Source organism: Asterias rubens, chromosome 5 (genome assembly GCF_902459465.1).
Source record: "Asterias rubens chromosome 5, eAstRub1.3, whole genome shotgun sequence".
NCBI classification, from domain to species: Eukaryota; Metazoa; Echinodermata; class Asteroidea; order Forcipulatida; family Asteriidae; genus Asterias; species Asterias rubens.
The window spans coordinates 14,708,829-14,735,267 of NC_047066.1; the positions used below are offsets into that span (position 1 = coordinate 14,708,829).

The 26,439-nt window shown below is 38.3% G+C and overlaps 1 protein-coding gene across 1 annotated transcript; it reads left to right on the forward strand.

Annotated features, from left to right (window-relative positions):
- Positions 1 to 171: 171 nt before the first annotated feature.
- On the forward strand, positions 172 to 18,970 carry LOC117290210 (synaptic vesicle 2-related protein-like). Its single transcript, XM_033771469.1, has 15 exons — positions 172 to 286; positions 878 to 963; positions 1,832 to 2,002; positions 3,646 to 3,770; positions 5,005 to 5,068; positions 5,829 to 5,954; positions 9,519 to 9,650; positions 10,143 to 10,219; positions 13,332 to 13,408; positions 14,179 to 14,289; positions 15,335 to 15,446; positions 16,590 to 16,671; positions 17,358 to 17,447; positions 17,826 to 17,939; positions 18,743 to 18,970. The coding sequence occupies exons 1-15, from the start codon at positions 172 to 174 to the stop codon at positions 18,782 to 18,784; spliced, it is 1,524 nt and encodes a 507-aa protein (XP_033627360.1). The 3' UTR covers positions 18,785 to 18,970.
- The last annotated feature ends 7,469 nt before the right edge of the window (positions 18,971 to 26,439 follow it).

Consider the following 26,439-nt stretch of genomic DNA (forward strand, 5'->3'; position numbering starts at 1 on the left):
CAGTGTTCAACCATAGGTAAACCGGTGTACTACCACCGCCAGGTAACCTGACATAGTAACAATAGTCAACCCGAAGCTACTGACAAACCAGTGTACTACCAGTGCACTACAAACACCAGCTCGCCACAAAGTGTCGATTGGGGATTTTAAGTACATCATAGTTTCCTGAGGATGGCAGACAATGACGATCTCGAGCAGTCTGCCACAACTGTTTCGACACCATTAACACTTTCAAAACAAATGGAATATACTTCAATATTGGACGAGTCGGCTCCTCTAGAAACAGGTGATGCAGATGATATGCATAATATGAGATTGCCAATCACCAGAGAGTGCTTGTTTTTTGCTTAAACATTTCTCTCCTATTTACTTTTCCAAAAATGTCTTGTTTCAAGAAAAGTTTGCTTGTGACCACTCCCCCAAAAAACTTCTGGGCATTGACACTCAATTCAAATCAATTAAATTTTATCATAAACAGCACATTAAACAACATTTTGTTCCAGTGTGCTTTCCTAAATATAAAAAAAAAACAGACAAAGATATATAACAGACTAATTTCTCTTAAAATAAAGACATATTTCTAATTTCAAGCTTTTCCATTTTTAGCAGTGAGTGCTGTTGTCATTTTAATGTGTTGTGAAAATATTTTTTTAATGTTCAAATTCTGTAAGCTCTAACTCCCTGGAACTTTGTCCAGAATCAATCACAGCCGACCAATCTTGGTGGGGATATATAAGTGCAATGTACATATTGATTTATTTCAGTAAAAAATATCAAACCAATTCACTAAACATCAAAATTCTTTTTCAGATCAATTTTGAAGAATGCTGTAACTTGACAAGTAACCTTTGGTTTGTTTGTATTTTTTTTTCCTCAGAAGAGCTGACCATTGAGAGTGCAATTGACCAGATCGGTTTCGGCCGATTTCAAATCAAGATCTCAATAATGACTGGTCTATGTTGGGTAAGTCAGTCATAAGTTATCTTGTATTTTGTGTACAGTCATTCCAATATACCTCTATCATGGTGCAGCCATCATGAACTTCTCCAGTTTATATCAATGTTTTCTTTCTTTTTTGTCTTGGGGGGGGGGGGGGGAAATTAACACCTCACTGCATATTTATTTAAAGGCAGGTGGACACTATTGGTAATTACCTAAAAGAATTATTAGCATAAAACCTTACTTGGTAACAAGTGATGAGGAGAGGTTGATAGTATAAAACATTATGAGAAACAGCTCCCTCGGAAGTGATGTAGTTTTTGAGAAAGAAGTAATTTTCAACGGATTTGATTTCAAGACCTCAGAGTTAGAATTTGAGGTCTCGAAATCAAGCATCTGATCGAAAGTACACAACTTTGTGTGACAAGGGTGTTCTTCCTTTCATTATTATCTTGCAACTTAAACGATCGTTTGAGCTCAAGCTTTCACAAATTTGTTATTTTATGCATGTTGAGATACACCAAGTGAGAAGACTGGTCTTTGACAATTACCAATAGTGTCCAGTGTCTTTACAATGATTAATATAAAATTTCAATGAGTAGGGTAATATTAGCTCATAAGAAAAAGGAGGTACGTGTATAATGTTCTCTTGATGCTTGTTCCAAGAACAATTACTTGAATATGAAACTGTGTAGACAGTTCTTCTCTTTTGATTCCAGTCATGTAACAAACTCTCTTGTCCAGTAAAAGTTTTGAGCTAAAAGCCCTGCAGTCTTGTAGGTTCCCCCCCCCCCCCCCAAAAAAAAAAGAAAATCTGAGCCCCCCTGATCTCGTCTCATTTGTCTCTTGTCGCGTTTGTACGATTATACATATATTTCCTGTTTTCCGTCAGATGGCGGATGCATTTGAGATTATGCTGCTCAGCATCTTAGCTCCCGAGCTGCTTTGTATTTGGCATCTTGAGAGATGGCAGGAAGCACTGATCACCACCATTGTCTTTGTTGGGTATCTCATCAGCTCCCCTCTCTGGGGAAAATTCTGCGACAAGTTTGGCCGAAAAACGGTAAGTAACGAAAACGGGTCTTGTAATCTGCTGACGATAGAGTAGGCTAAGCAAAATGTTGAGATCAAAAATACTCAGTCTGCGACAGTCAAGTTAATCAGCAGAAGTCCCTTCAATCCACCAAGCTAAACAGCAGTCCAAGGGTCGATTTCACAAAGATTAAGTCCTAACTTTAGACTAGTCCAAGGACTCTTTAGGAGTCCTAAGTTCGGATGATTAACTCGTCCTAACTCGAAAAAAGATTAGTCTTAACTCTTTGTAAAATCCACCCCATGCCTATTTTCCTTTCTACCCTCATGCAGGCCTGAATAAGTACACTGCAGAGGAAATTGATTTCACAAAGAGTTGGGACTCGTCCTAACTTAGGACTAGTCCTAGGAGATATCAAAAACTTAAGGCTAGTAGGGATGAGTAACTCGTCCTAACTGGAGACAAGACGAGTCTTAACTCGAGACAAGACTAGTCTTAACTCTTTAATGAATCCACTCTAGTTCTTGTTTAGAATTAGAACTTGAATTCTGAAATCTACCATGAAATCTACCAAAAATAACAACAGGACAAGTTGTTCCATGAACAATCTACACAGCTCTAATACAATAATAAATGATGCCTGACCATGCAACATTGGCGCAATGGCTCAAAGCCATACATTTACATGTGTCATTGTGGGGTGTCGTAGTCGACTGATGAGCGGATAAGAGCACTGAACTCAAACTGGTATTTCTGTTCAGCAGAGTGAGGGTTCGAGCCCCGGTCATCACTGGTCATACACTAGTGTTCGGCCCTGAGCAAGACACTAAACTGTAATTGCTTCTCTCCACCTGTGAGTAAATGGGCAGAGATGGTTCTTGTCATTGATTAAATAAAAGACACTGGACACTATTGGTAACTGTCAAAGACCAGTCTTCTCGCTTGGTGTATCTCAACATGTATATTCATAAAATAACAGACCTGTGAAAATTTGAGCTAAATTGGTCGTCGAAGTTGCGAGATAACTATGAAAGAAAAAGCACCCTTATCACACGAAGTTGAGTGCTTTCAGATGCTTGATTTTGAGACCTCAAAATATAATTCTGGGGTCTCGAAATTGAATTCGTGGAAAATTACTTCTTTCTCGCTAACTACGTCACTTCAGAGGGAGTCGTTTCTGACATTGTGTTACACTGTTAACCTCTCCCCATACTCGTTACCAAGTAATAATTAATTTGAGTATTACCAATAGTGTTCACTGCCTTCATAGCTTAGTTGTACATATTTTGCTACACAGGCTGTATACTCCCCAGGGAGCTGAGATGTTTAACTGAATGAACTATATGGCCCATAGTGACTAGAGGTGTTGTTTGCAGTGCTGTTCATGTGTGAAGATTCTTGTTTTTATTCATTCATTCAGTCATTCATTTTAATAAAAAGAACAACTGGCAGCACAAAGCTGAACAGGACATAAAATAGAACCACCGTAGTACGGGGGTACATTAATACATTTTAACAAATAATAATATTATAACTCATGAATTCATTCCAAATCGTTGAAAAGTAATCTTCTGAAAGAATCTACTTCTAGTATACTTAGATATAATGGTTTCTAGCAACTGCTCTTAAACAAGTCCTGGCACGCATTGATCACTTGCCTTTTTTTCTTCCAGGGTCTGATTTGTTGCTCCTCCGTCATTTTATACTTTGGTCTACTCAGTGCAGCAACACCCAACTATATGTGGCTGTTAATCATGCGGGGTATGGTCGGTTTTGGAATTGGTGGTGCTTCACAAACGTAAGTTATATAGCTCTCCAGTTTCTTAAAGCCATTGGACACTTTCGGTAAACAGTATTGTCCAAGGCCCACACTTTCTGTATCACAAACCTTTGAAAATTTAGGCTCAATCGGTCATCGGAGTCAGGAGAAAATAACGGGAAAACCCACCCTAGTTTCCGCACGTTTCGCCGTGTCATGACATGTGTTTAAAATAAATCTGTAATTCTTGATATCGAGAATTTATATTGTTTTAATGTTTTCTCAAAAAGTAAAGCATTTCATGGAATAATATTTCAAGAGAAGTCTTTCACCATTACCTTCTGTAAACCCTGAAAATTATTTGTAAATCTGTGAACTTTTAAGTTTCTTTCTGTACTGAAAGTGTCCAATGGCTTTAAAACTGTATCTCCACATATGCATAAAATAACAAACATTTGAAAATTTGAACTCAATTGGTCATCGGAGCTTGCAGATAGGAATAAAGACTTCTTGCTATAAGTCTTTTATTATTTCAGTGAGAAATCACCTCTTTCTGAAAAACTACGTAACTTCAGAGGGAGTCGTTTCCCACAATGTTTTATACTATCAGCAGCTCTTCAATGGTAGTTACCAAGTCGGTTTTTACAGTTAATATTTGTTTTGAATAATTACCAAACGTGTACCTTCCCTTTAAGCCCTCTAGGCCTTGATCAATGTTTTTATTAACTGTGATCAGTATTAATAGAGTAAACGTACTGATTAGATTTTATTTTTCAAGTTTTCAGATACCAGCTTTAAAGGCGCCGGACACAATTGGTAATAATTTTCATAGACTAGTATTCTCACTTGGTGAATCTCAGCATATGCATAAAATAACAAACCTGTGAAAACACCCTTGTCACACAAAGCTGTGTGCTTTCAGATGCTTGATTTGGAGACCTCAAATTCTAATTCTGAGGTCTCGTAATCTTTCTCGAAAACTACGCTACTTCAGAGGGAGCCGTTTCTCACAATGTTTTATACTATCAACAGCTCCCCATTACTCGCTACCAAGTAAGGTTTTATGCTAATAATTATTGTGAGTAATTACCAATAGTGTCCACTGCCTTTAAAAGATAACATATTTTTGCTGGTACAATGTAAAATGTCAGCACAACAAGGCATAAACTTGTCCTATGATTTTGTTGAATACATTGCAAAGGTTCATTAAATGTGTTGGAAAATTCATAAAGCATTACAATTTTTATTCTATTTAATTTTTCTTTTTTTGCAGAGTGACACTGTATTCAGAATTTCTTCCTGCCAAAACGAGAGGTTTCTGTATTGTCTTTCTAGAGGTACATATTTTGTATTACTATACCTCATACATATTCATGACCGAGAGTCGAGTTCTTACTGGTCCATTCATCATAACGTGCCAGGTGCTACTTTTGCTATTTACCCAGCGCACGCCAGTATTCACGCACATGGATAATGCGCCGTTCTACTTTGTATGCACATTTACCATGTGCGACCGGTCAGTCCGAGCGCTATTGTACTTGTCATGCGATCGTGGTACTGTTTTGTACGCACGCACGAACTTCGCTCTATAGCGACATCCAACACATAAACAAACTTTGGTGCATTTTACTTCACAGTCGTCATTTTGGCTTGCTCCAAGCATATGTATGAAGTATAATAAACAAATATTGGTTTATTTTGGGTGACTAGTCGATATGAGCTCCCCTCGGTGTTGGAAGTTGACAAACTGCCAATACCTGACGATGACTAGAGCAAACTAGTCGAATTGTTGAGACCAATTTAATTTAAGAACTCACTTCGTGGCAGTGCAGTTAATAATGATCCTATAAGCTAAGGTAGTAGTCCCAGCCATTTTTCTATACCTTCCACCAAGGAAGTAGTTAAAAAGCAGAACAGTTCTTTTCAGAACTGAGAAGGCTCCCGAACAATCCAATAAATCTACTCTGCGGAAGTAGAATAAAGAAAGACAGTTCTCTAAGAACAAACTCTACCTGGCAAGTAGATACACTGATAATGTTACCGCAAACCAAATATATATTAATACTATGTTGTTGTCTTCCCTGTGATTTTGTTCAGATTTTCTGGGTGCTAGGTGTTGTTTTTGAAGTATTACTTGGGATGATTGTCATGCCAACCCTAGGCTGGAGGTATCTGTTGTTGTTCTCTGCAATTCCATTGCTGTTGTTCGTTCTATGTTCAAAGGTAAGTCTAACTGCACTCATTTTGGTTTAACCCATTATTATTATTATTATTATTCATGGTTTATTAAAAACATTCATTTTAGTTGCCATAGGCAAAATTACATTGAATTTAACAAATATACACTTAAAACATTAAAATTACAGACAGAGCAAAATTGGGTTTGACATTAAAAAAGGGGGGGGGGGTGGGCTGCATAAAAAGCAGACAGGGAATCAACTTATAAGATGAGTAGAACAATATTACTGCAATTTCTTTTTACAAATTTACAAAAAAAATTCATTAAGAAGTTTGATCATGTTCAGGCCTTGAAATATTATCACAAAGCACCCACAGCAATTGTTGTGGAGCCTTCTGCTTTTGCTGTTTAATTGTGCCCTTAGCAAAGTTCCAATACAAATTTAGATTTGCCCGGGAGAGGTGTTCAAGGCCTTACGTGTGTTAGAAATGTATACTCAGTACTCTCCCGAGCTCTGTGAAAGGCATATTACTCGGGTGAGTTTCGAACCCATGACCTTTGTAGGGCCACTGATTTTCCGCGATCGCGGAAAACGGACGGAATTCGCGGAATCCGCCCTTTGAAACGGAAAACGGGATTTCAGAAAATTTGATTTTTTTTTTTTTTTTTTTTTTTTCTTGACGCCAAAACTATTGAAATTGCATTCTTTATTAAGATTCTTTTTGTTAAACTAAAAAGGCATCAGAAATCAGACCATTAAAAAGTACGAGATCGTAACCGTGGATCATTCTGTTCTACTTCACACCATCCTCAATGTTTACACACATTATGTACACACGTTGTTAACATGGTTAAGCGAAGGGCATTATTCGCGGCACGTTTTAAACATTTTTTGTTCACCCAAATTGCATTTTCTCCCTCTCTTTTACCAACAATAATACACAAACTAGCTTACCTATGATCTATAAGAACACATACAATGTTTTTTCATCTCGGAAAGGTCTAAAATAAAACCGTAAACTGTCAACATTCTGTCGCCAAAGCGAAAACAAAATGGCTGACATTTTGTTTGTGGATGGAGAATGGTCACGTCCATAGACTTGTTCCCAAGTCTTTGATCATGCTGAAACAGCGCCCTCTTGTGGATACACTCCTGTCATTAGCCTACAATGTGGCTGATGCAGAGAATCAACTGCAGTTTTAGACTTGGAATCAAGTCTATCACATCATGTGCATTGATACTGCAGTCACAGTGCAACCTTTTTAGAACAGCAGTATACAAAATAATCCCCAATTATAAAAAAAAGTATTTTTTTGAAATTTGTCAGTTCAAATGAACATTTTACGAAGTCAACAGTGCAACTTATCTCAAATTGATTTTTATAAGTGTGTCCCTGGGTATTAAACAACCTTTTATCTAATTAAAAAAACATGAAACGGAATTTTTTGTGCCTGAAACGGAATTCATGTTTTTGCCAAACGGAATTTGCACTTTTCTGAAACGGAAAATCAGTGGCCCTACCTTTGCAATTATAGGGCAGTGGCTTAACGACTAGACCACCGAGACTGCCTGGTAGCGAGAGTTGGTGCAAATCCCATGTCTGAAGTCTAGATAGTTACCCCAACTAAGACAGTTGTCACTGAAATAAATAGTTGTTGTTGCCTCATTGACGACATCGTTAGAAATTCATTTGATTCATTCGTCAATGGTTTATTATACAAATTCACAAATCGCGGCATCAGCGATATTGTAAGTAAATTTACAATGGAGCAGTAACAAATATAACTTATTGTATGTACAATATTGTATTGTTGTATGTTAGTCAAAATGTTGGTTGAATATATTATAATAATGAGTGTAATAATAATACTTAATAGTAGCCACCCCAGCTGGAGTACAATTTAGCGTCATGAGAGTCAATATTGAAAGTAAACTTTGACAAAGGGGCTTGTTCACAATGAATTGGATTGTAGCAGCTGTTTAAAGGAACACGTTGCTTGGATGGGTCGAGTTGGTCTGTGAAAAGTGTTCTGTAACCGTTTGTTATACAATGCATATGGGTAGAAAGATGTTGTAAAAGTAGAATACAATGATCTACACAAATATGCCTCGAAATTGCGTTGTTGTCTTTTTACCTCGTCGACTAACACGGTCGGCCATTTATGGGAGTCACATTTTTGACTCCCATAAATGGCCGACCGTGTTAGTTCGCGACGTAAAAGGAAAACCGTGCAATTTTGAGTGATACTTGTGTGGATCATTATATTCTACTTTTCAAACATCTTTCAAAACAGTTCCAAACGCTTTTTATAGACCAACTCGTCCGATCCAAGGCAACGTGTTCCTTTAATCATGAAATGGCCTATGGTATAATTGAAAATTGTCTCGTTAATGACCTTACGCCTTGACCTTAGCTAAGTCTGACCTCGACCTTTGACATGTGTTTGAGAAATACTCTTCTAATGTCAAAACGTTAGGCCATTATTCAAATATTGTTTCCGTTATTATATATATTTTTGTCATTCATTCATTTAGTAAAATTTATTTTGATGCTGTCATACAATACAATAATACACATTTAAAGGCAGGGAACACTATTGGTAATTACTCAAAATAATTATTAGCATAAAACCTTTCTTGTGACGAGTAATGGGGAGAGGTTGATGATATAAAACATTGTGAGAAACGGCTCCCTCTGAAGTGCCATATTTTTCGAGAAAGAAGTAATTTTCCACGAATTTGATATCGAGACCTCAGATTTAGAACTTGAGGTCTCGAAATCAATCATCTAAACACACACAACTTTATGTGACAAGGGTGGTTTTTTCTTTCATTATTATCTCGCAACTTGATGACCGATTGAGCTCAAATTTTCACAGGTTAGTTTCTTTATGTTGAGATACACCAACTTTGAAGGCTAGTCTTTGACAATTACTAATAGTGTCCACTGCCTTGTCAAAATTAAAACCTTATTCAGCACCTTACAAAAGCAATATAGTATGAGGTATGATTTATTAGGTAAACAATAATGGTTCAATAATAATGGTACAATAATAAGCAGCAATTTAAAGACAACATTAAGTTGTAAGGTTAAGCGAGATGCTTTTGTTCCCTAACCGGTAACATGAACCTAGGACAAACAACGGCAACGACAAGGGACTCGTACTATTAAAGTCAACTATTTAGTTATAATGAAAATGCATTGACTAGTACTTGTCTTAGTTTTTTTTTAATGCAGGTAGAGTGATTGCAGGTTTAACAGAACCATCCTATTTATTCCAGCATGTCCAGTATGTAACACCATGCTGAACAAGGCTGTTTTTATACATTTTGATTTGCCCTGCACCTAATAGACCGATCCATTAAGCCCCGCCCCATTACTTATTGACCAATCACAACCCATTGCGCAACCAAAAGTCCGACAAATTAAGGTCCACCATGCGTGCGCGTATGCTTGGCGCGCGCGGCAGAGTTGTGCAGAATGGCATTGGAGAGGCCCACGTGTTCTTGCTCACACGTGCGCCGTGGGCGGAGCCTAATGGATCGATGTATTGCTATAATGACTGACCTGACAAACTCACAACGTGATTCTTGTATTATTCTACAGGTCTTCCCTGAGAGTGCCTACTATTATGTCGCATGTGGAGAAAGAGAAAAGGCTATGAGCATCTTAAAGCAAGTAGCTGATGGTAACGGTAAACCAATGCCTAAAGGAAGACTAAAGATTGATGAAACCTCGGTAAGTTTAAAGACTAAAGGAAACTTGATAATTAAATAATTGTTTTATTATCATTGGACCCTGATTACGTTAAAGGGAAGGTACACGTTTGGTAATTACTCAAAACAAATATTAACTTAAAAACTGACTTGGTGACGAGCATTGGAGAGCTGTTGATAGTATAAAACATTGTGGGAAACAACTCCCTCTGAAGTAACGTAGTTTTTGAGAAAGAGGTAATTTCTCACTAAAATAATAAAAGACTTCTACCTAGAAGTCTTGTATTCCTATCTGAAAACAAACACATTCGTCCAACAAGGGTGTTTTTTCTCTCATCATTTTTCTCGCAACTTTGATGAACCAATTCAGCTAAAATTTTCACATTTTATGCTTATGTTTGGATACACAAAGTGAGAAGACTGGTCTTTGACAATTACCAAACGCGTACCTTCCCATTAAGCATATTATTTTGAACAATGTATGACTCTGGTTTTTGATTATATTTCATTGTAGAGTAAACGTGGGCGGTTCAGTGACTTGTTTGTCACCAGAGAAGCGGGAATTACAACACTTTTGCTCACGTTTATTTGGTGAGTATTTTTTTGTAATAATCTTTTTATTGTTGTGACTGTGCAGCTAAGAGCACTGGTCTCAAGCTCTAATGTTTCTGTTCAGCAGATTGTGGGTTCTAGTGACGGTTCTGGCTCTGGTAAGAGCAAGATGCATTTTTGTGGAAGTGTCGTGGCCGAGCAGTTAAGTAAGAGCAACGAATTCAAACTCTGGTGTTTCTGATCAGCAGAGTGTGGGTTCGAATCCCCAGCTGTGACACTTTGGTCCTTAAGCAAGACACTAATAACAATTGCTTTGTCTTTCGGATGGGACGTAAAGCCATTGGTCCCATGTGTTGTGTAAACGCATGTAAAAGAACCTGGTACGGTTATTATTTTTTGCTGTATCGTTTGTGTGGGACGCAATGCTAGTGGTCCCCTGTGTTGCGGAGTAGTGCGACATGCGTAGCGTTCTACATCTACATCTATATCTACGGGGGCTCTCATCAAAGCCTGTTCAGCATCTAGATGAGGGAACGGTGTGTGGTGCTTCCAGTAGTGGAAACTTACAATGTGCTTTTGCGTTTTAATTATTTAATACAGGTGCAATTTTGCTTGGTCCAAGTAAAAGCTGTGTTGGCATTTTATGGCTCCCTTGAACTTCTCCTCAGTGGGCAACTCAGTGTTTTTTTTGAGGAAGCGAAACCTAGTCACTTAGTGTCCTTAGACAGAAATTGTGCTTGTAAGCATTGAAGAATTGAGTTGCATGAAGCGATGCTGTTGGCTGTTACGTGTTGTTCTGGTTCTTGGCTTGATGTAGTCTGGTATGGGGATGGTGATGAGATTATTTGTTATTTTGTAGAGCAGGGTCAGGCGAGCATGTTTACGTCTTTCCTCTAATGTGGAAAGGCCGAGATCTTCTCTCATGGCGGTGACACTTGCATCTCTTTTGTAGTTTCCACAGATGAATCGTACGGTTCTTCTTTGGATTTTCTCTAGTGTGTCTATCTGGTTTTGTTTGTGTGGGTCAATTGCAGACGCATATTGAGTTCGGACTAGTGAGATGTAAGCCTGCTTTTTTATGTCAAATGTGCATTTGCCAAGATTCCTTCTCAGGAAGACGAGGGTCTTAACTTCCTGCCTTTGATGCCACAGATGTTACATGTACATGGTTTTCCAGCTTCTCGCGTAGTTCCACTCCGAGATATGATTGGCTTGGAACTACACTCAATCTTCTCCCAAGGCGTAGGTGTGGGTAATTGGAGTCTTTTTCCTGTGGTTCCGCATTGTGTAGCATTTGTTGCCATTAAATCTCATCTGCCAGAGGTCAGACCACTCCTTCAGGCTGTCCAGATCTGTTTGGAGCTTTGGTAGTGTCGGAATTGGTTTTGATGGTACGGAATAACAGACAGTCATCTGCGTAAAGCTTGATGGTGGAATTTATGCGGTCTCCCAAGTCGTTTACAAAGAGCAGAAACATGAGTGGCCCCAGTACAGTGCCTTGGGGTACACCAGAATCTACGTGAACTGGGGGAGACGCTTCTCCATCTACGATGACTATCTGGGTTCTAGATGTTAGCAACCTTCTTATCCAGGCAATGGTCTCATTTCTGACACCATAGTAGCCAAGTTTCATTTGGAGACTTTGGTGGGCCACTGTGTCGAACGCCTTGGAGAAGTCCATTATCAAGATATCAGTCTTGGTGTTCCTGTCAAGTGATAAGATGTCAGTCTTGGTGTTCCTGTCAAGTGATAAGATGTCAGTCTTGGTGTTCCTGTCAAGTGATAAGATGTCAGTCTTGGTGTTCCTGTCAAGTGATAAGATGTCAGTCTTGGTGTTCCTGTCAAGTGATCTGGCTTTCACTTCCATGGTGATGACAAGAAGAGATTCTGTAGAGTGTTTTAGCCAGAAGCCATGCTGGTACCCGGTCAGAATGTGGCTCTCATGAAGGTATTCCATGATGGAGTGATATATGATATGTTCCATTATAATAATAATAATAATAATAATGGACACTTAATAAAGCGCCGGTATCCGCCGCAAGCGGCGCTCATGGCGCTACTCTACAAAGGAACAACAAGCAATGAATGTAGCAAACAACAAAATAAGAAAATAAACTTTCCATGATCTTGGTAATAACACAGGTAGGTGACTGGACAGTAGTTTGCTGGTATATGCTTCTATTCCCTTTCTTGAAGATGGCTACGATGTTAGCAGAAAGCCAATCTTCGTGTAAAGTTCCCGTTTCGTATGATTGGGTGAAGATGATTCGTAGAATTAGTGCTTTCTGTTCGGCTGTCTCTTGTAGAATACGAATTGGAATGAGATCTGGACCAGAAGCTTTTTGGGGGATTCAGTTTGCCTAAAAGTTTAAGTATTCCTCCCGTGGTGAGATTGATCGTAGGCATGGCAGGATAGGGACTTGGTCCCTTATCAGGAATTCCTGATGTATCTTCCTTCGCGAACACTGACTGGTACTGCCTGCTCAAACCTTCATTGAGTGTAACGATAATATAATATCACAGTCTCATGTAGCGCACATACATTGTATCTACCAAACAAAGTACTCAAGGTGCTGAGTATATGCAAACTTTCAGAAAGATAGGTTATTGCAGTGATGGATTCTGAGACCCAATTATGTTAAGGGTTGACAAGGTGCTATAAACATTCGGCAGCCACAGCCAGGAACACCGGGGCGAACCCCTTCTCTTTTCGATAAGTGCACTGGGTTCTGTTACATGCGTTACACAACACATGGGACCAACGGCTTTGTGCTCATCCGAAGGACGAAGCAATGGTTAAGTGTCTTGATTAAGGACACAAGTGTCACGGCTGGGGATTCGAACCCACACTCTGCTGATCAGAAACACAAGAGTTTGAATTCTGTGCCCTTTACCACTCGGCCACGACACTTCCACTATGTGCATGGACATTACGTAGGGCCTGTGGTATTACCACAGATGTTTTACCAACTCAACAAGAAAGTCTTGCTCTAAGATTACATCCTACATAGCTAGAGTAATACACTATACACTTAGTTTAATTACTGCATAAAATAGTTGAACTTTAAAAATGAGTTTTTAACTTTGAACTTTGCATGCAGTGTACTTGAAAGCTGATTCTCAAGAGCTATATTTTTCTTTATACCCTCAGGTTCGTAAATGCCTTTGTCTATTATGGTATTGTTCTGCTTTCAAGTGAGCTCTTCTCCAGAAATGACGAATGTTACGGTGAGTTACGGCATTAGATGGCAGCATTAGATTTAACTAGCATGTGTGGTCAGTGGGTATGAAGTGCTCGTCTCTCACTTATGTGGCCCTTGTTCGATTCCCGGCTAGAGCCAGAAATGACAAAATGTTACGGTGAGTTACAGCATTACAGATGGCAGCATTAGATTTAAGTTGCATGTGTGGTCAGTGGGTATGAAGCGCCACCTCTCACTATCATGGCCCTGGTTCGATTCCCGGCTAAGGCTTTACAGTATGTTAGTAGAGTTCTGGGTTGGTTCTCTCCAATGCTACGAGTGTTTTTTTCTTTGGGCCTTTCATACACGTACATGTAATATGCACTGGACATCTTTGGTAGGCGTCAAAGACCAGGGCCCAATTTCATGGCTCTGTTTACTGCCGATTTCTGCGCTTACGATCACGATTACCCGCTTAAGTGCAAGCGCCGAATTTCTGCGCTAGCCTTGTGAGCGTAGAATGCCTAGTAACGCGCAGAAGCCAAAACTTGCCGCTAACCTGTGAAATATGCTTGCCGTAAGCACAGAATTCCCTTCTTCCGTGAGCACAGATTCTGTGCTTACGGTAAGCAGAACCTTGAAATTGGGCACAGCATTCTCGCTAGGTTTATTCCCCGAAATGCATAAAATAACAAATCTGTAAAAATTTGGACTCAATTGATATTGAATACTGGTCTTTGAAAACTACCAAAGGTTTCCAGTGCCTTTAACCTTCATTTCTGTTTTAATTTTGTTATTTTCTAAATTTAATTCTAGGGGGAGATGGGAGTGATGAAAACACATTGTCCGCCTGCTTTGATGAATGTACTACTCTTGACCCGAGTGACTATGGGTCCCTCTTGATAACTACCTTCGCTGAGTTCCCAGGTAAAGCTTAAAGGAACACGTTGCCTTGGATCGGTCGAGTTGGTCTTTGAAAAGCGTTTGTAACCGTTTTTTTATTGAATGCAAATGGGTAGAAAGGTGTTGTAAAAGTAGAATACAATGATCCACACAAACATGCCTCGAAATTGCACGGTTTTCCTTTTACCCCTAAAAGGAAAACCACGCAATTTCGGGCAAACTTGTGTTGATCATTGTATGCTACTTTTAAAACATCTTTCCAACCATATGCATTTTATAAAAAAAAGGTTACAAACGCTTTTTATAGGCCAACTCGTCCGATCCAAGGCAACGTGTTCCTTTAATAGTTCCTTCTTATTGTAACTGAAAAAGGCACTGGACACTTTGGTAATTGTCAAAGACCAATACTTTCACTTGGTGTTTCCCAAGATTTGCATGAAATAACAAACCTGTAAAAAATTTGAACTCAATTGGTCATCAAAGTTGCAAGAGAATAATGAAATTAAAAAAACCTTGTTGCATGCTTTTGGTGCTTTTAGATGCATAGTAAAAGGCTTCCTCAGCTGGAGTCTTTAATTATTTGAGTGAGAAATTTTTCTCAAAAACTATGTTATTTCAGAGGGAGCAATGTTTTAAACAATCAGCAGCTCTCCATTGCTCGTTGCCAAGTAAGTTTTTATGCTAACAATTATTTTGAGTAATTACCAATAGTGTCCAGTGCCCTTAAGGGAAAGATACCTTTGGTAATTACTCCAAAAAATAATGACCATAAAAACGTACTTAATGAAGAGCAGTGGAGAGCAGTTGATACTATACAATATTTTTTAGAAACGACACCCTTTGAAGTAGTGAAGTTTTAGAGAAAGAGGTAATTTTTCTGAAAAAGTTTGAATATGAGGAAGGCTTGTGTGCTTAAAGCCTCTCAGAGGCATCTGAAAGCACGCGATTGGATGCAACAAGGGGGGGTCTTAACTCAGACTCAGAATGTTCTTGTTCTGTTTATAGGAGCTTCCTGGTGGCATCACGGTGCAAACCTTAACAGGCAAAGCAATTGTTTTTTTCTTTTCAGGAATCTTGGTGACTCTTCTTATGATTGAATACCTCGGCCGTAAAAAGTCCATGGCCATCCAGTTCTTCTTGTGCTCCATATTTATATTCCTCCTGAACATGTGCACAACTAGGTAAGAAACAACTTGTTGTATATTTGGTTTGCGGTAACGCCATCCGTATACTTACTTGCTGGGTATAGAGACCAGCAGCCGATTTCACGAAATTTTACGCAACTGCGTAATTCCACTTGCGCAAGTTGCGCAACATAAACGTTGGGCAAGTGGACTTTCGCAGTTGCGAAAAATGTTGTGAAATCGGCTGCTTGTGCTATTATAAATAAGTTGCTGTTTCAACAACCAATTTTAGACAGGCTGGATGAGCCTTTATGTTTTGCTATAGTGTCTAAAGCCTGGTTCATACTTCTTGCGAATGCGAATGTATTACGAATTTTGGCACCACAAATTCCCAATGAAAAGTTCGCAACAGTTGACCTGCTCTGTTCAACTCCTTACCTGTTGTGTTCAAAATTCACTTCGCTTCCGCATTTGCACACAGGAAATATAAACCGGGTTATAGGGAAGGTAAATGCAAAGCCAGTTTAATGTTGCAAATAAAACTGTCTGTTAAATGAGAAATTTAACTTTTATAATTTGGTTATAAGCAAAAACAAGCACCTCATTCCACGGCTAACGCGCTTTGTGCACATTTCCAAGAACAATGGATTTACCTTGTAAGTCTGCTGCCCCCTGGCATCCCAAAAGTCCCCTTTTGGTGCCGATGGCTAATGAATGCTTAGCCTATGCACCTACAATCCCGGCTAAAAAATGTCTGAGCCATCCATTCGCAACATGGCTATAAATATTCGCTCCCTTGCCCCCTGCTCATTTATGATGGGAGCGCAGACCGCCCAACGAGAGTCAACATTGAAAGGGAGCACGGGGCCGTGGTGCGGGGGCCAAACGAGATATTGCCATGACTTTGTAAGTCTGCTGCCCTCTGGCATCCCAAAATCCCCCATTGGTACCGATGGCTAATTAATGCTTAGCCTATACACCTACAATCCTGGCTAAAATGGTTGGGCCATCCGATCGCAACATGGCTATAAATATTCTCTCCCTTGGCCTTTGCTAATTTATGATGGGAGCGCAGACCGCCCAAATGAGAGCCAACCTTGAAAGGAGGCATGGGGTCATTGTGCGGGGGCCAAACGAGTATTGTTGCGATTGTACATGTAGATACCCAAAGCCAACCTTTTTTTGGTTATGTCTTTGTAGATTTGGATTAACAGTGCTGCTGTTTGCAGCGAGGGCTTTTATCTCTGGAGGCTTCCAAGCACTGTATGTTTACACACCAGAGGTAGGTCATAGGTCATCAGTTACAGGTCTTGGATTAGAGCATAGAGTTATATATAAGAACTAGAGGGCGCACTGGCCTATATACGCGACCCGGCATGCACGCAGGCGGCCATTTTCTAAGTTGACAAAACAGGCATCGCACAGTGTGTGTTTGTGTGGCCATTTTGTAAGTTGACAAAACAGCATCGCGTCAGCGTTCAATAAACACAAATTCCAATGTGTACTTCATATTCAACGCGCGTTCAGAATGGCGCGCTTGTCTCCTTGCGGTCCCGTCGCGTTTGTGCTAGAAGTATCACCAGTGCGCCCTCTAGTTCTTGGGTTAGAATTATAGAGTTTATAAGAACTAGAGGGCGCACTGGCCTAGTTTGCAGCCCGCCGTGTGGCCATTTTGTAAGTTGATAAAAAACAACAACATCGCATAGCGTATACTTAATATCATACACACACAGTGTACTTCATATTCAACATACAACTTTAATCTTACAAAAGAGCTAGCGTTAATTTGCATACAATAAATACAATGATCATATTTGTGTTATTTTGTATTAATTGTGTAAAACACATGGAAATGAATTGTCATTGAAATATTAGTTTCCATTGTAAATACGATGAGCTATTGATAATACCGGCACGTATCATATTGGACTGGTTTTTTTTATTGTTTTGACTTTGTGTTATTTTCAGGTGTACCCTACACATGTACGAGCCATTGGGCTTGGTTCATGCAGCTCAGCTGCCCGTATAGGAGCCATCATTACGCCATTTGTTGCACAGGTAAAGCCTTAGAGAAATGAGCTAGTGTTCATGGCCATCGCCTAATAATGATAATAATAGTATTAATAATAATGCACTTTAACTCCATTTCGCTGGTTTTTTATTTTGGATTTTATGTCTGGGTGAAATTGCAGTACGAACAGGCGTGTAGTCTTTTCTACAGCACTACCGTTTACATGTGTCACGACCGGGAAAGCTTGAGTTCTGTGCTCTTATCCCCTCGGCCGTGATACGTTTAAATAGGCCTATCTAGACGTTAGTAAATAGTTGAACTTGCATCGGGGATAAAAAGAATATTTTTTTTGGGTTTTACTCTTACATCGTTATTGTTTTTAATTTGCTGAACTCTCCATTTGTACTGTCCTGTTCTCCTCCTAGGTCATGTTAGCCAAGTCTCCTTCGTTGGCATTCTGCATCTATGGTGTTTCAGCCGCTCTCTGTGCCATTGCGTGCATGGCTCTCCCTATTGAAACCAGAGGGCGAGAACTCCTGGTAAGTAGAAACGGCAGTCTTCTGGATCAGTTTACTAATGAAGTATTTTATTTTTGTCTTATGTTGTAGTGACCACTCTTTGCATTTGGTAAATGTCAAGGACCAGTCTTCTCACTTAGTGTATTTCAATATCTGCACAAAAATAACAAACCTGTGAAAATTTGAACTCATTTTGGTCATCAAAGTTAAAGTTGCGAGATAATAATGGAACAAAAAACAATGTTACACGAAGTTGTGCGCTTTGATCTCGGGACCTCATGCGTGAGGTCTCAAAATCAATTCAAATACTTAGATCAGAAATTACTTCTTTCTCAAAAACTATGATAATTCAAAGGGAGTTGTTTCTTTTAATGTTTTATACTATCAACAGCTCTCCTTTGCTCAATACCAAGTAAGGTTTTGTGCTAACAAATATTTGCAGTAATTACCAGTAGTGTCCAGTGCCTTTAAGTCACACCACCCCTAGTCCACAGTACCTTTAGTTAAATTTAAACCTGGTTATGCCAGGGCATCTAGAAGCAAGTTCGAGTGTGCACCCTGGTTAAATGTTGACTAAAGGCCCGGTACCACTGCAGCGATAACGACGCGAAGTGGACGCATTCTTTTGGTTGAATGAGCGTGGGCAAATTCTGCGTGGAGCAATTCAACCAATAGAACGCGTTCTCTTTGCGTCGTGATCGTTATCGTTATCGCTGCAGTGTGACTTGGCCTTAAGTTGACTCAAACTCAGGCTGGTCGACCATTGGTTGACCATTTGGAACCAGGCTCAATAGTTATTCTAATTTGATTTTTTTTTCTTCCAGTCATCAGTCAAACAGCTAAAAGGAGAACTTCATCCTGGATAAAAATGCTCATCCCTTATTGTGTTGTGACACTGCCCTATTGGTGATCAAAGGTTCAAGAACACAAATATTTTATTTTTTTGTGAAAAAATAAAATAGTTTTTAGTGAGCACATGATGGAGAAATGTGCATAAATCGTGGGTTGACTATAATGTAGGAACTTGATCGGTGTCCTAGTGAAATCTGTTCCACAGATTTGTTCCCCCATGCATAAAGGGTAATTGGCCTGAACATCTGACATCACACTTCGAGGCTCGTGAAAACGCCAAAGACTGGCCTCCAGCCATTGTGTATCTTCACCTTTCACCTACATTCATTTCACATAGAGATTTGTAGCCAAATTCTACACCAACATTACATGCAAGTACATGCATATGCATAATAATACGTAATACACACGTGGACACGGCATGCAGACGAAAAAAGAAAGCTTCTCATATCTGTGTTTTGATTGGTCCGAGGTGATGTTTGTCAGCGGCACTCAAACCACCCTCCCAATCAAAGCACATCTAGGGAAAGCTCATGTCACTGCACGTTTATCCAATGATATCATTGTATCCAATGGAATCACTGGATCGGAGTAGCAAGTACATGTTATCCTTGCGGATAAAGACAGGGGCCCAGTTTAATGGGAAATAAGCATGAGCTGAGCAGATTGATTCAAAAGAGGGCGCTATCAAAACAAATAAAAATCTCTTGCCACAACGGCCCTACATTCTCGTGCAGCACAGTGTTCTCAGTGATGTATCCACAAATAATAGAAAAACAAGACAAAAGGGAAGAAAGTGGTAGAGTACTTATGATATAAATGGAGCGCATTAGTTTCCTGTTGCGAAACATGAATTGTGTCATAGGCACTTGACATGTTTGGTAACAATTGTCAAAGACCAGTGTTCTCACTTGGTGTATCCCAACATATGCATAAAATGACAAACCCGTGAAGGCTAAATTGGTCATCGAAGTTCAAAGAGAATAATGAAAGAAAAAACACCCTTGTTGCACTACTTTGTGCATGGGCTTTCAGGGGTCGATTTCACTAACTTAGGACTAGTCTTGGAGATATAAGAAATGTATGGCTCGTCCTAAGTTAGGACGAGTAACCAACTCGAGATAAGACTAGTCTTAACTCCTTGTGAAATCCGCCCCTGATGCATAATAAAAGGCTTCAGCTGAAGTTTTTTTTTTTATTTGAGTGAGAAATTACCTCTTCCTCAAAAACTATGTTACTTCAGAGAGGGAACCGTTTCTCACAATGTTTTATACTATCAACAGCTCTCCATTGCTCGTTACCAAGTAAGTTTTTTTTGTTAACAAGTATTGTGAGTAATTACCAATAGTGTCCAGTGCCTTTAAAACACTGGATGTTAACAAGGGGACTTGGGCCTTTCCTGTGTATTGTTTTGATGTGACAAGAAATGCTTGTGATCTTAATGGATGTTTTTGTTTATGCAAAGCAATGATGTACTTTCATTTTTTTAAATTATGTTTATTTCGCGATTAATAAGCGCTCTTGAGGCTGACTTTTATTAATTGTTTTTCAGTGTGTAACTTATATGAGTAAACAATTTTTATTTTACCAATTCATAAAAATGTTCGGTTAATTTTTGTAATAATGGGATTGTACAACATTTTAAAGGGGTCTGCAGCCGATTTCACGAAACGCTAGGATCAATCCTATCTCGAGTTTGGACGAGTAACCCGTCCTAACTTAGGATGAGTTCAATGCGTCCTACGTACTTGAATACAGAACTGAACCCGCTCTAAGATGATTCCTAAGTTAGGAATAGTTTGGTGAAATCGACGGCTGGGTACTTTTTGTAGGACACAAAACACATGGTCCACAGACTTACATCAAACTCACACAGTTTGAAGATAATGATGGTAGAGAGCTTCCCTAAAAAAAATCATCTGCTGGGGTGCTGTTAGAAATAAGTAAACAAAATGACAAAATTTTTAGCTTGAAAAAGGTATTTTCGTGACATAATTTTACTCACTTCTCAAAAACTACAGCACCTCAGCAAGTAATATTTTCAGGTAATCTTTCTACTTTTATTATCTTCAAAAGGTGTAAGTTTAATGTAAACCTGTGGACATTGTGGTATGTGTTACCAAAAGTACCTAAATCCTTTAACATGTACAAACCAAATTAATACTTTGTAGCTTTAAAACTGGCTGAACCATTCCCTTCTGATTCTGGTCTATGTTGAGGATGCCGATGTCTTTATTTTGTCAAGTGTTAGAAAAGAACATTATATATTTTAACTGAAATTAATACAAACAGAAATTGTTTAACCACACATTATCAATATTAAGCAAAATTTAATCTATGGGGACTTGTTTTGTGAAACCTCAAAATACATTCCATGTTATTTCATTCTTTTCTCTCCAAATTCCATATTTTTGTAAAGGCAATATTCACTTTTGAACATTAGTGCTTGAATTTGTTTTAAGAATTGGTCACCAGAGTGTCTTTCTTTTTCATGGAGATAGTTGTACTTGTGCTTTTAAAGCAAATAACATGAAATATAACTGGAAATAATTTTAGCACCCAGGCTCTGGAATGCAACCAGGCTCTGGGATTCACTTTCTGAAAACCTCAGAGAAATACACAACATCTCACTCTTCGTCAGCAGCAACTTAAGACACACCTGTTCACACTTGCCTTTCCTACCGCTTAAGAATTCCCTCTTTTCCATCTTATAACCGGCGCCTTTGAATGTTTTGTTTATCAGATTCAGTGCGCCTTTATAACTGCTGTGTAATTGTTGTGAGTAGTACAGATTATGATGCCAGTATATTATCTGTAATTCTTAACTTTTTGTATTATTCATAATAGTTCATCATTCATAATCAATCGATGTTCGATTGAATGATCGACTGATATTGAGATCGATTAATAGTCAGGTTCATAAATCAATGAATAATCATTGGACGATTTAATAATCTAAGTAAGCATGGGAGCTGGATGTACTTTTTAACTCTGTTTTACTAAGGCTTTACTTATGTTTATATAGTTACACGATTTTTTTTTAACGAGCGATGAATCTTTTTAACTCTATTTTATTAGGCTTTACTTATGTTCAAAAGAACATTACAGAATGGGAGACTTTCTGGGACGATAGAGGGCAGCAGACTTACCGGGTAAATCCATTGTTCTCAGAATTATGCGCATGTTCAGAACTACGTAAACAATGGAAATTTACCCGGTATGTCTGCTGCCGCCTAGCGTTGGAAAGTCTCCTATTGGTAAGACAAACATTGTTAAGATCACAGATTAACACAAAATTTCCCATTGTCTAATGATGATGATGGTAGAAAACATTCCTTGAAATATTTCTGTCTGAAATGTCGATGAGAAATAAACAAAACTAATTTCCCGTTTGGTGTGCGTTTTATTCATTGTCCTTTTAATCGATGTCATGCAAAATGTGTTATCGGTTGTTTACTTATTTCTCATGACCCAGTTGGCCGATCGATCTCAAACTTCTACAGGTTTGTCACTGGTGGATTACATAAAGTGCTTACACTGCCAGCAACTGTTTTGTTAGCACAAACCAAATCTGTAATGTTCCTTAAGTTATACGATTTTTAATGGGCGATGAATCTACTTTTTAATTCTCTTTTTTATTATATGCTTAAGTTTATTACATATGATTTTATTATATTTGTGTTTACTTGCCTGTGCAGATACTTAGGCCTAGTTGGGTGACAAGTTCTTGTCGATTCGTGTTTGGTAACTTGATTGTTGGGGTATTTTTTAAAATTTTGTTTGGTATCTGGAATCAGTTTAATGGAGAAGGCAACATCCATTCAGATCAGAAAAAAAACTTTCATGAAATAACTATATTGAGATAAATAAGCAGTTAAAGGGTTTTAACCTAGGAACCAATTAGTGGTAACTTCACTGTTGGAAGCAGTAACACGCCAGGGGTCGACTTCACAAAAATAGTCCTAACTTAGGACTAGTCCTACGACTCTTTATGAGTTATTAACAATTTAAGGCTAGTCCTAAGTTAGGACGAGTAACTGTTCCGGAGGTCGATTTCTTGAGTCCTAACTTAGGACTAGTCATACGACTCTTTACGAGTTATTAACAATTTAAGGCTAGTCCTAAGTTAGGACGGGTAACTGTTCCGGAGGTCGATTTCTCGAGTCCTAACTTAGGACTAGTCCTACGACTCTTTATGAGTTATTAACAATTTAAGGCTAGTCCTAAGTTAGGACGAGTAACTGTTCCGGAGGTTGATTTCACATAGAAAGTCCTAATTAGGATTAGTCCTAGGACTCTTGGGGATTTCATGTGCATTCATTTTCTATCGCAGCTGGATTTTGAGTGATTTCTAAAACTTTACCATTTTGTATCTTAAAACTAGACCATGAAGTATCTTAAAACTAGATCATGAAGTGTCTTAAATCTAAACTATGAAGTAAACTAGACCATGAAGTATCTTAAAACTAGATCATGAAGTGTCTTAAAACTAGATCATGAAGTGTCTTACATCTAAACTATGAAGTATCTTAAAACTAGATCATGAAGTGACTTAAAACTAGATCATGAAGTGACTTAAAACTAGATCATGACGTGTCTTAAAACTAGACCATGAAGTATCTTAAAACTAAACCACGAAGTATTCTAAAACTAGATCATGGAGGATCTGTTTTACTGTTTTGATCTCTTCCGCCTTTTGGCACAAGGTATTTATTTAGCTACAACACCACAAAGTGTTGTTTATTTATTTGTAATTTTCCCCCAAAATTTTTATTGTTTGCATCTTGGAACTATTTTGCATATATATTATTAATGATTGTTTTATGATGGTGACGGATATGATAAAAAATAAAGGAAATCTATTTTTGTATTATCCGTGTCAGGAATCTGTGGATTATTTTTACGAAATGACCACAACGTAAAGCTGAATAGTTCAGTTGGTGTGCGGTAACGTGACTTTAAAACATTGTCATTGATCAACTGATATATTTTCACATTCCGGAATCATTATTTAAAAAACGATGACCTTAATGTCATTATGGAGTCCACCGTTGGGGAATATGTTGATTGCTATAATACTATAGCGGCTTCATATAGCGCTCAAATCCGTCACTCAGTGGCGCTCAAGGGTGCTTCAACACTCAGTTTTTTCCCGGCAAGGTACAATGTGGGACTGTACAATAGAATTATGAAAACATTGATTGCTTTCATTTCTCAGGGCGCTGTTGACGCAAATTGATAAACATCCATCTTACTTAGACGGGTAGGTTTGTAAGCTGATGGTTTAAATGCACTGGGCACCTTTGGTAATTGTCAAAGACCAGTGTTATCACTTGGTGTAGGCCAATCCCAACGTATACATAAAATGGCAAACCTGTGAAAATTTGGGCACAGTTTGTCATCGAAGTTACAAGAGATTATTATAATAAAAGAAAAAACACCCTTGTTGCACAATTTTGTGTGCTTTCAGATGCTTAAAAGGTTTCAACTGAAAGTTTGTTATTGAGTGAGAAATAACCTCTTTCTCAAATACTATGCTACTTCAGCGGGAGCCGTTTCTCAAAATGTGGTTTACTATCAACAGCTCTCCATTGCTTGATACCAAGTGAGTTGGTATAATTATTTTGACTAGTTACCAAAAGTGTCCAGTGTCTTTAACAGTCTCTGTTTATTAATATCAACAAACCCGCGACAATAACTCTAACGTTATTTACTTAAGCATCAACTCAGCTTCCAATGCCCCTTTGTAGTTGCACGCAACAGGTTGGTTTTTAATTAAATTATATACATTTCCAGGGTCGTCGCTTTTGACGAGCTGCCTCTTCGGTGCTTTTATATGAAAAGATGAAAGAATTGCTTATTTTTATCGATAATTCATACCTGTGTCCCACTTTCATAAAGCTGTTTACCGGTAAGCAATTTTTTGTGCTTACTGTAGCGGGAAAATTTTGCGTAAGCATACACGTATTTCACCATGATTTCTCATAACATGACTAGGCGCGCATGCCCGTTCACCGTGGATTTGCATTGTTACGTTACTCGTGTGCTTAGGCAGCATTTACCCTTGCTTAAAGCTTTATGAAATAGAAGTTATGCTATGGGACGCTCCGTAAGCACAAAACGGCTACTTATAATTTTTTTATGAATTTGGTCCCTGATGTTAGTGAAACCAAGACACTGTTGTCTCAAAGCCTAGACTGATTTTGACGCTTGATCATGGAGCCAACTACTCAAGGGCAGGTTAAAGAATATTTCTATATTTTGTTTCTCATGCACATGACTCATGTAATACATTTACATGGATTAAAGGAACATTACATAATTGTTTTTTTTGCTAACAAAACAGTTGCTGACAGTGTAAGTAATTTATTTACAAACTTGTACGGGTTTGAGATCGATTGGCCATAACGAGAAAATAGTGAAAAACTGATTACACATTTTGCATGACAGATGCAAAATAAAAATGAATAAAACGCTCACTGAGCGATAACCTTCAAACGGGAATTTAATTTTATTTATTTCTCATTAAATATGACATTTCAGACAGAAATGTTTCAAGGGATGTTTTACTATATCATCATCCTTAGACCGTGTAGGTAAGTTCAATCTGTGACCTAAGACGAGGTTATTTTTAACCAATTCTCTGTAATGATCAATTAATAAAGTGTTTGGCAAAGTGTGTGAGAATCAGAGAAAATAGCCGCGATGGTTTGCGGACTGCAAAATGTAAAAAATATACAAATAAACAACGCACAAGAAATTATTCACGAGTTTTTAGAAGCAAAACATACCTGACATGTATCAACGTATTTATTTCAAATGCAGACAGTACTGCGATCAGTATACTATTACAAGTTGTAAATTAATTCGAACTCAAAGTGTGAATCATTAGGTATGATCTGAGAGTCAGTTTTTTTACACCGCTATACATCGACGTTTTTTACATTTTGTTCACAGACACCATTGATAGTTCCAACCCTGTTTGGATAACAAATAAACTCAATGTATTTCAGTAATCTTGTTTTTTTTGTAAGCGTTATCAATGTTTTTTTTCACGGAGCTTTAGGTGTAAAAATATTGCTCCTTGATTCGAGATTTAGTGTGTGGCTTTAAATGAGGTGTTTATCCCAAGACTTTCGAAGAAATCCCCTCGAATATTCGAATAGCTGATGTTGTATCACTTATAAAACAATTGATTATCTTTGAAATTTATATAATATTGGGCTATACGTGATTTGAAGTTGGGACTACCAAGACGCGACATAGTTTGAAACTACTGCACACATTAAGATACGAAATGACATTATTATCCACACTGAGCAATTGAAAATAATGTTAAAAAGCACTGAGCCCTTTGGTAATTGTCAAAGACCAGTCTTCTCACTTGGTGTATCTCAACGTCATGTGCATAACATAACAAACCTGTGAAAAGTTGAACTCAAATTGGTTGTTGAAGTTGCGAGAGAATAATGGTAGAAAAAAAACTACTTTGTCGCACAAGTTGTGTGCTTTCAGATGCCTTGAATTCGAGACCTCATCTGAGATCTCAAATTCAATTCAATTATTTTAGTGAGAAAATACTTTCTCAAAAACTACGTTACTTCAGAGGGAACCGTTTCTCACAACCATGTTTTATACTATGCATTGCTTGTTACCAAGTAAGTTTTTA

What these genes read in the sequence shown, in the direction of transcription:
- LOC117290210 (XM_033771469.1), top strand. Translation starts at nt 172, where the DNA reads ATGGCAGACAATGACGATCTCGAGCAGTCTGCCACAACTGTTTCGACA. An exon ending in TAATGACTGGTCTATGTTGG is followed by an intron (nt 964 to 1,831) that starts GTAAGTCAGTCA and finishes GTTTTCCGTCAG; the next exon opens with ATGGCGGATGCATTTGAGAT. An exon ending in TGTATGTTTACACACCAGAG is followed by an intron (nt 16,672 to 17,357) that starts GTAGGTCATAGG and finishes TGTTATTTTCAG; the next exon opens with GTGTACCCTACACATGTACG.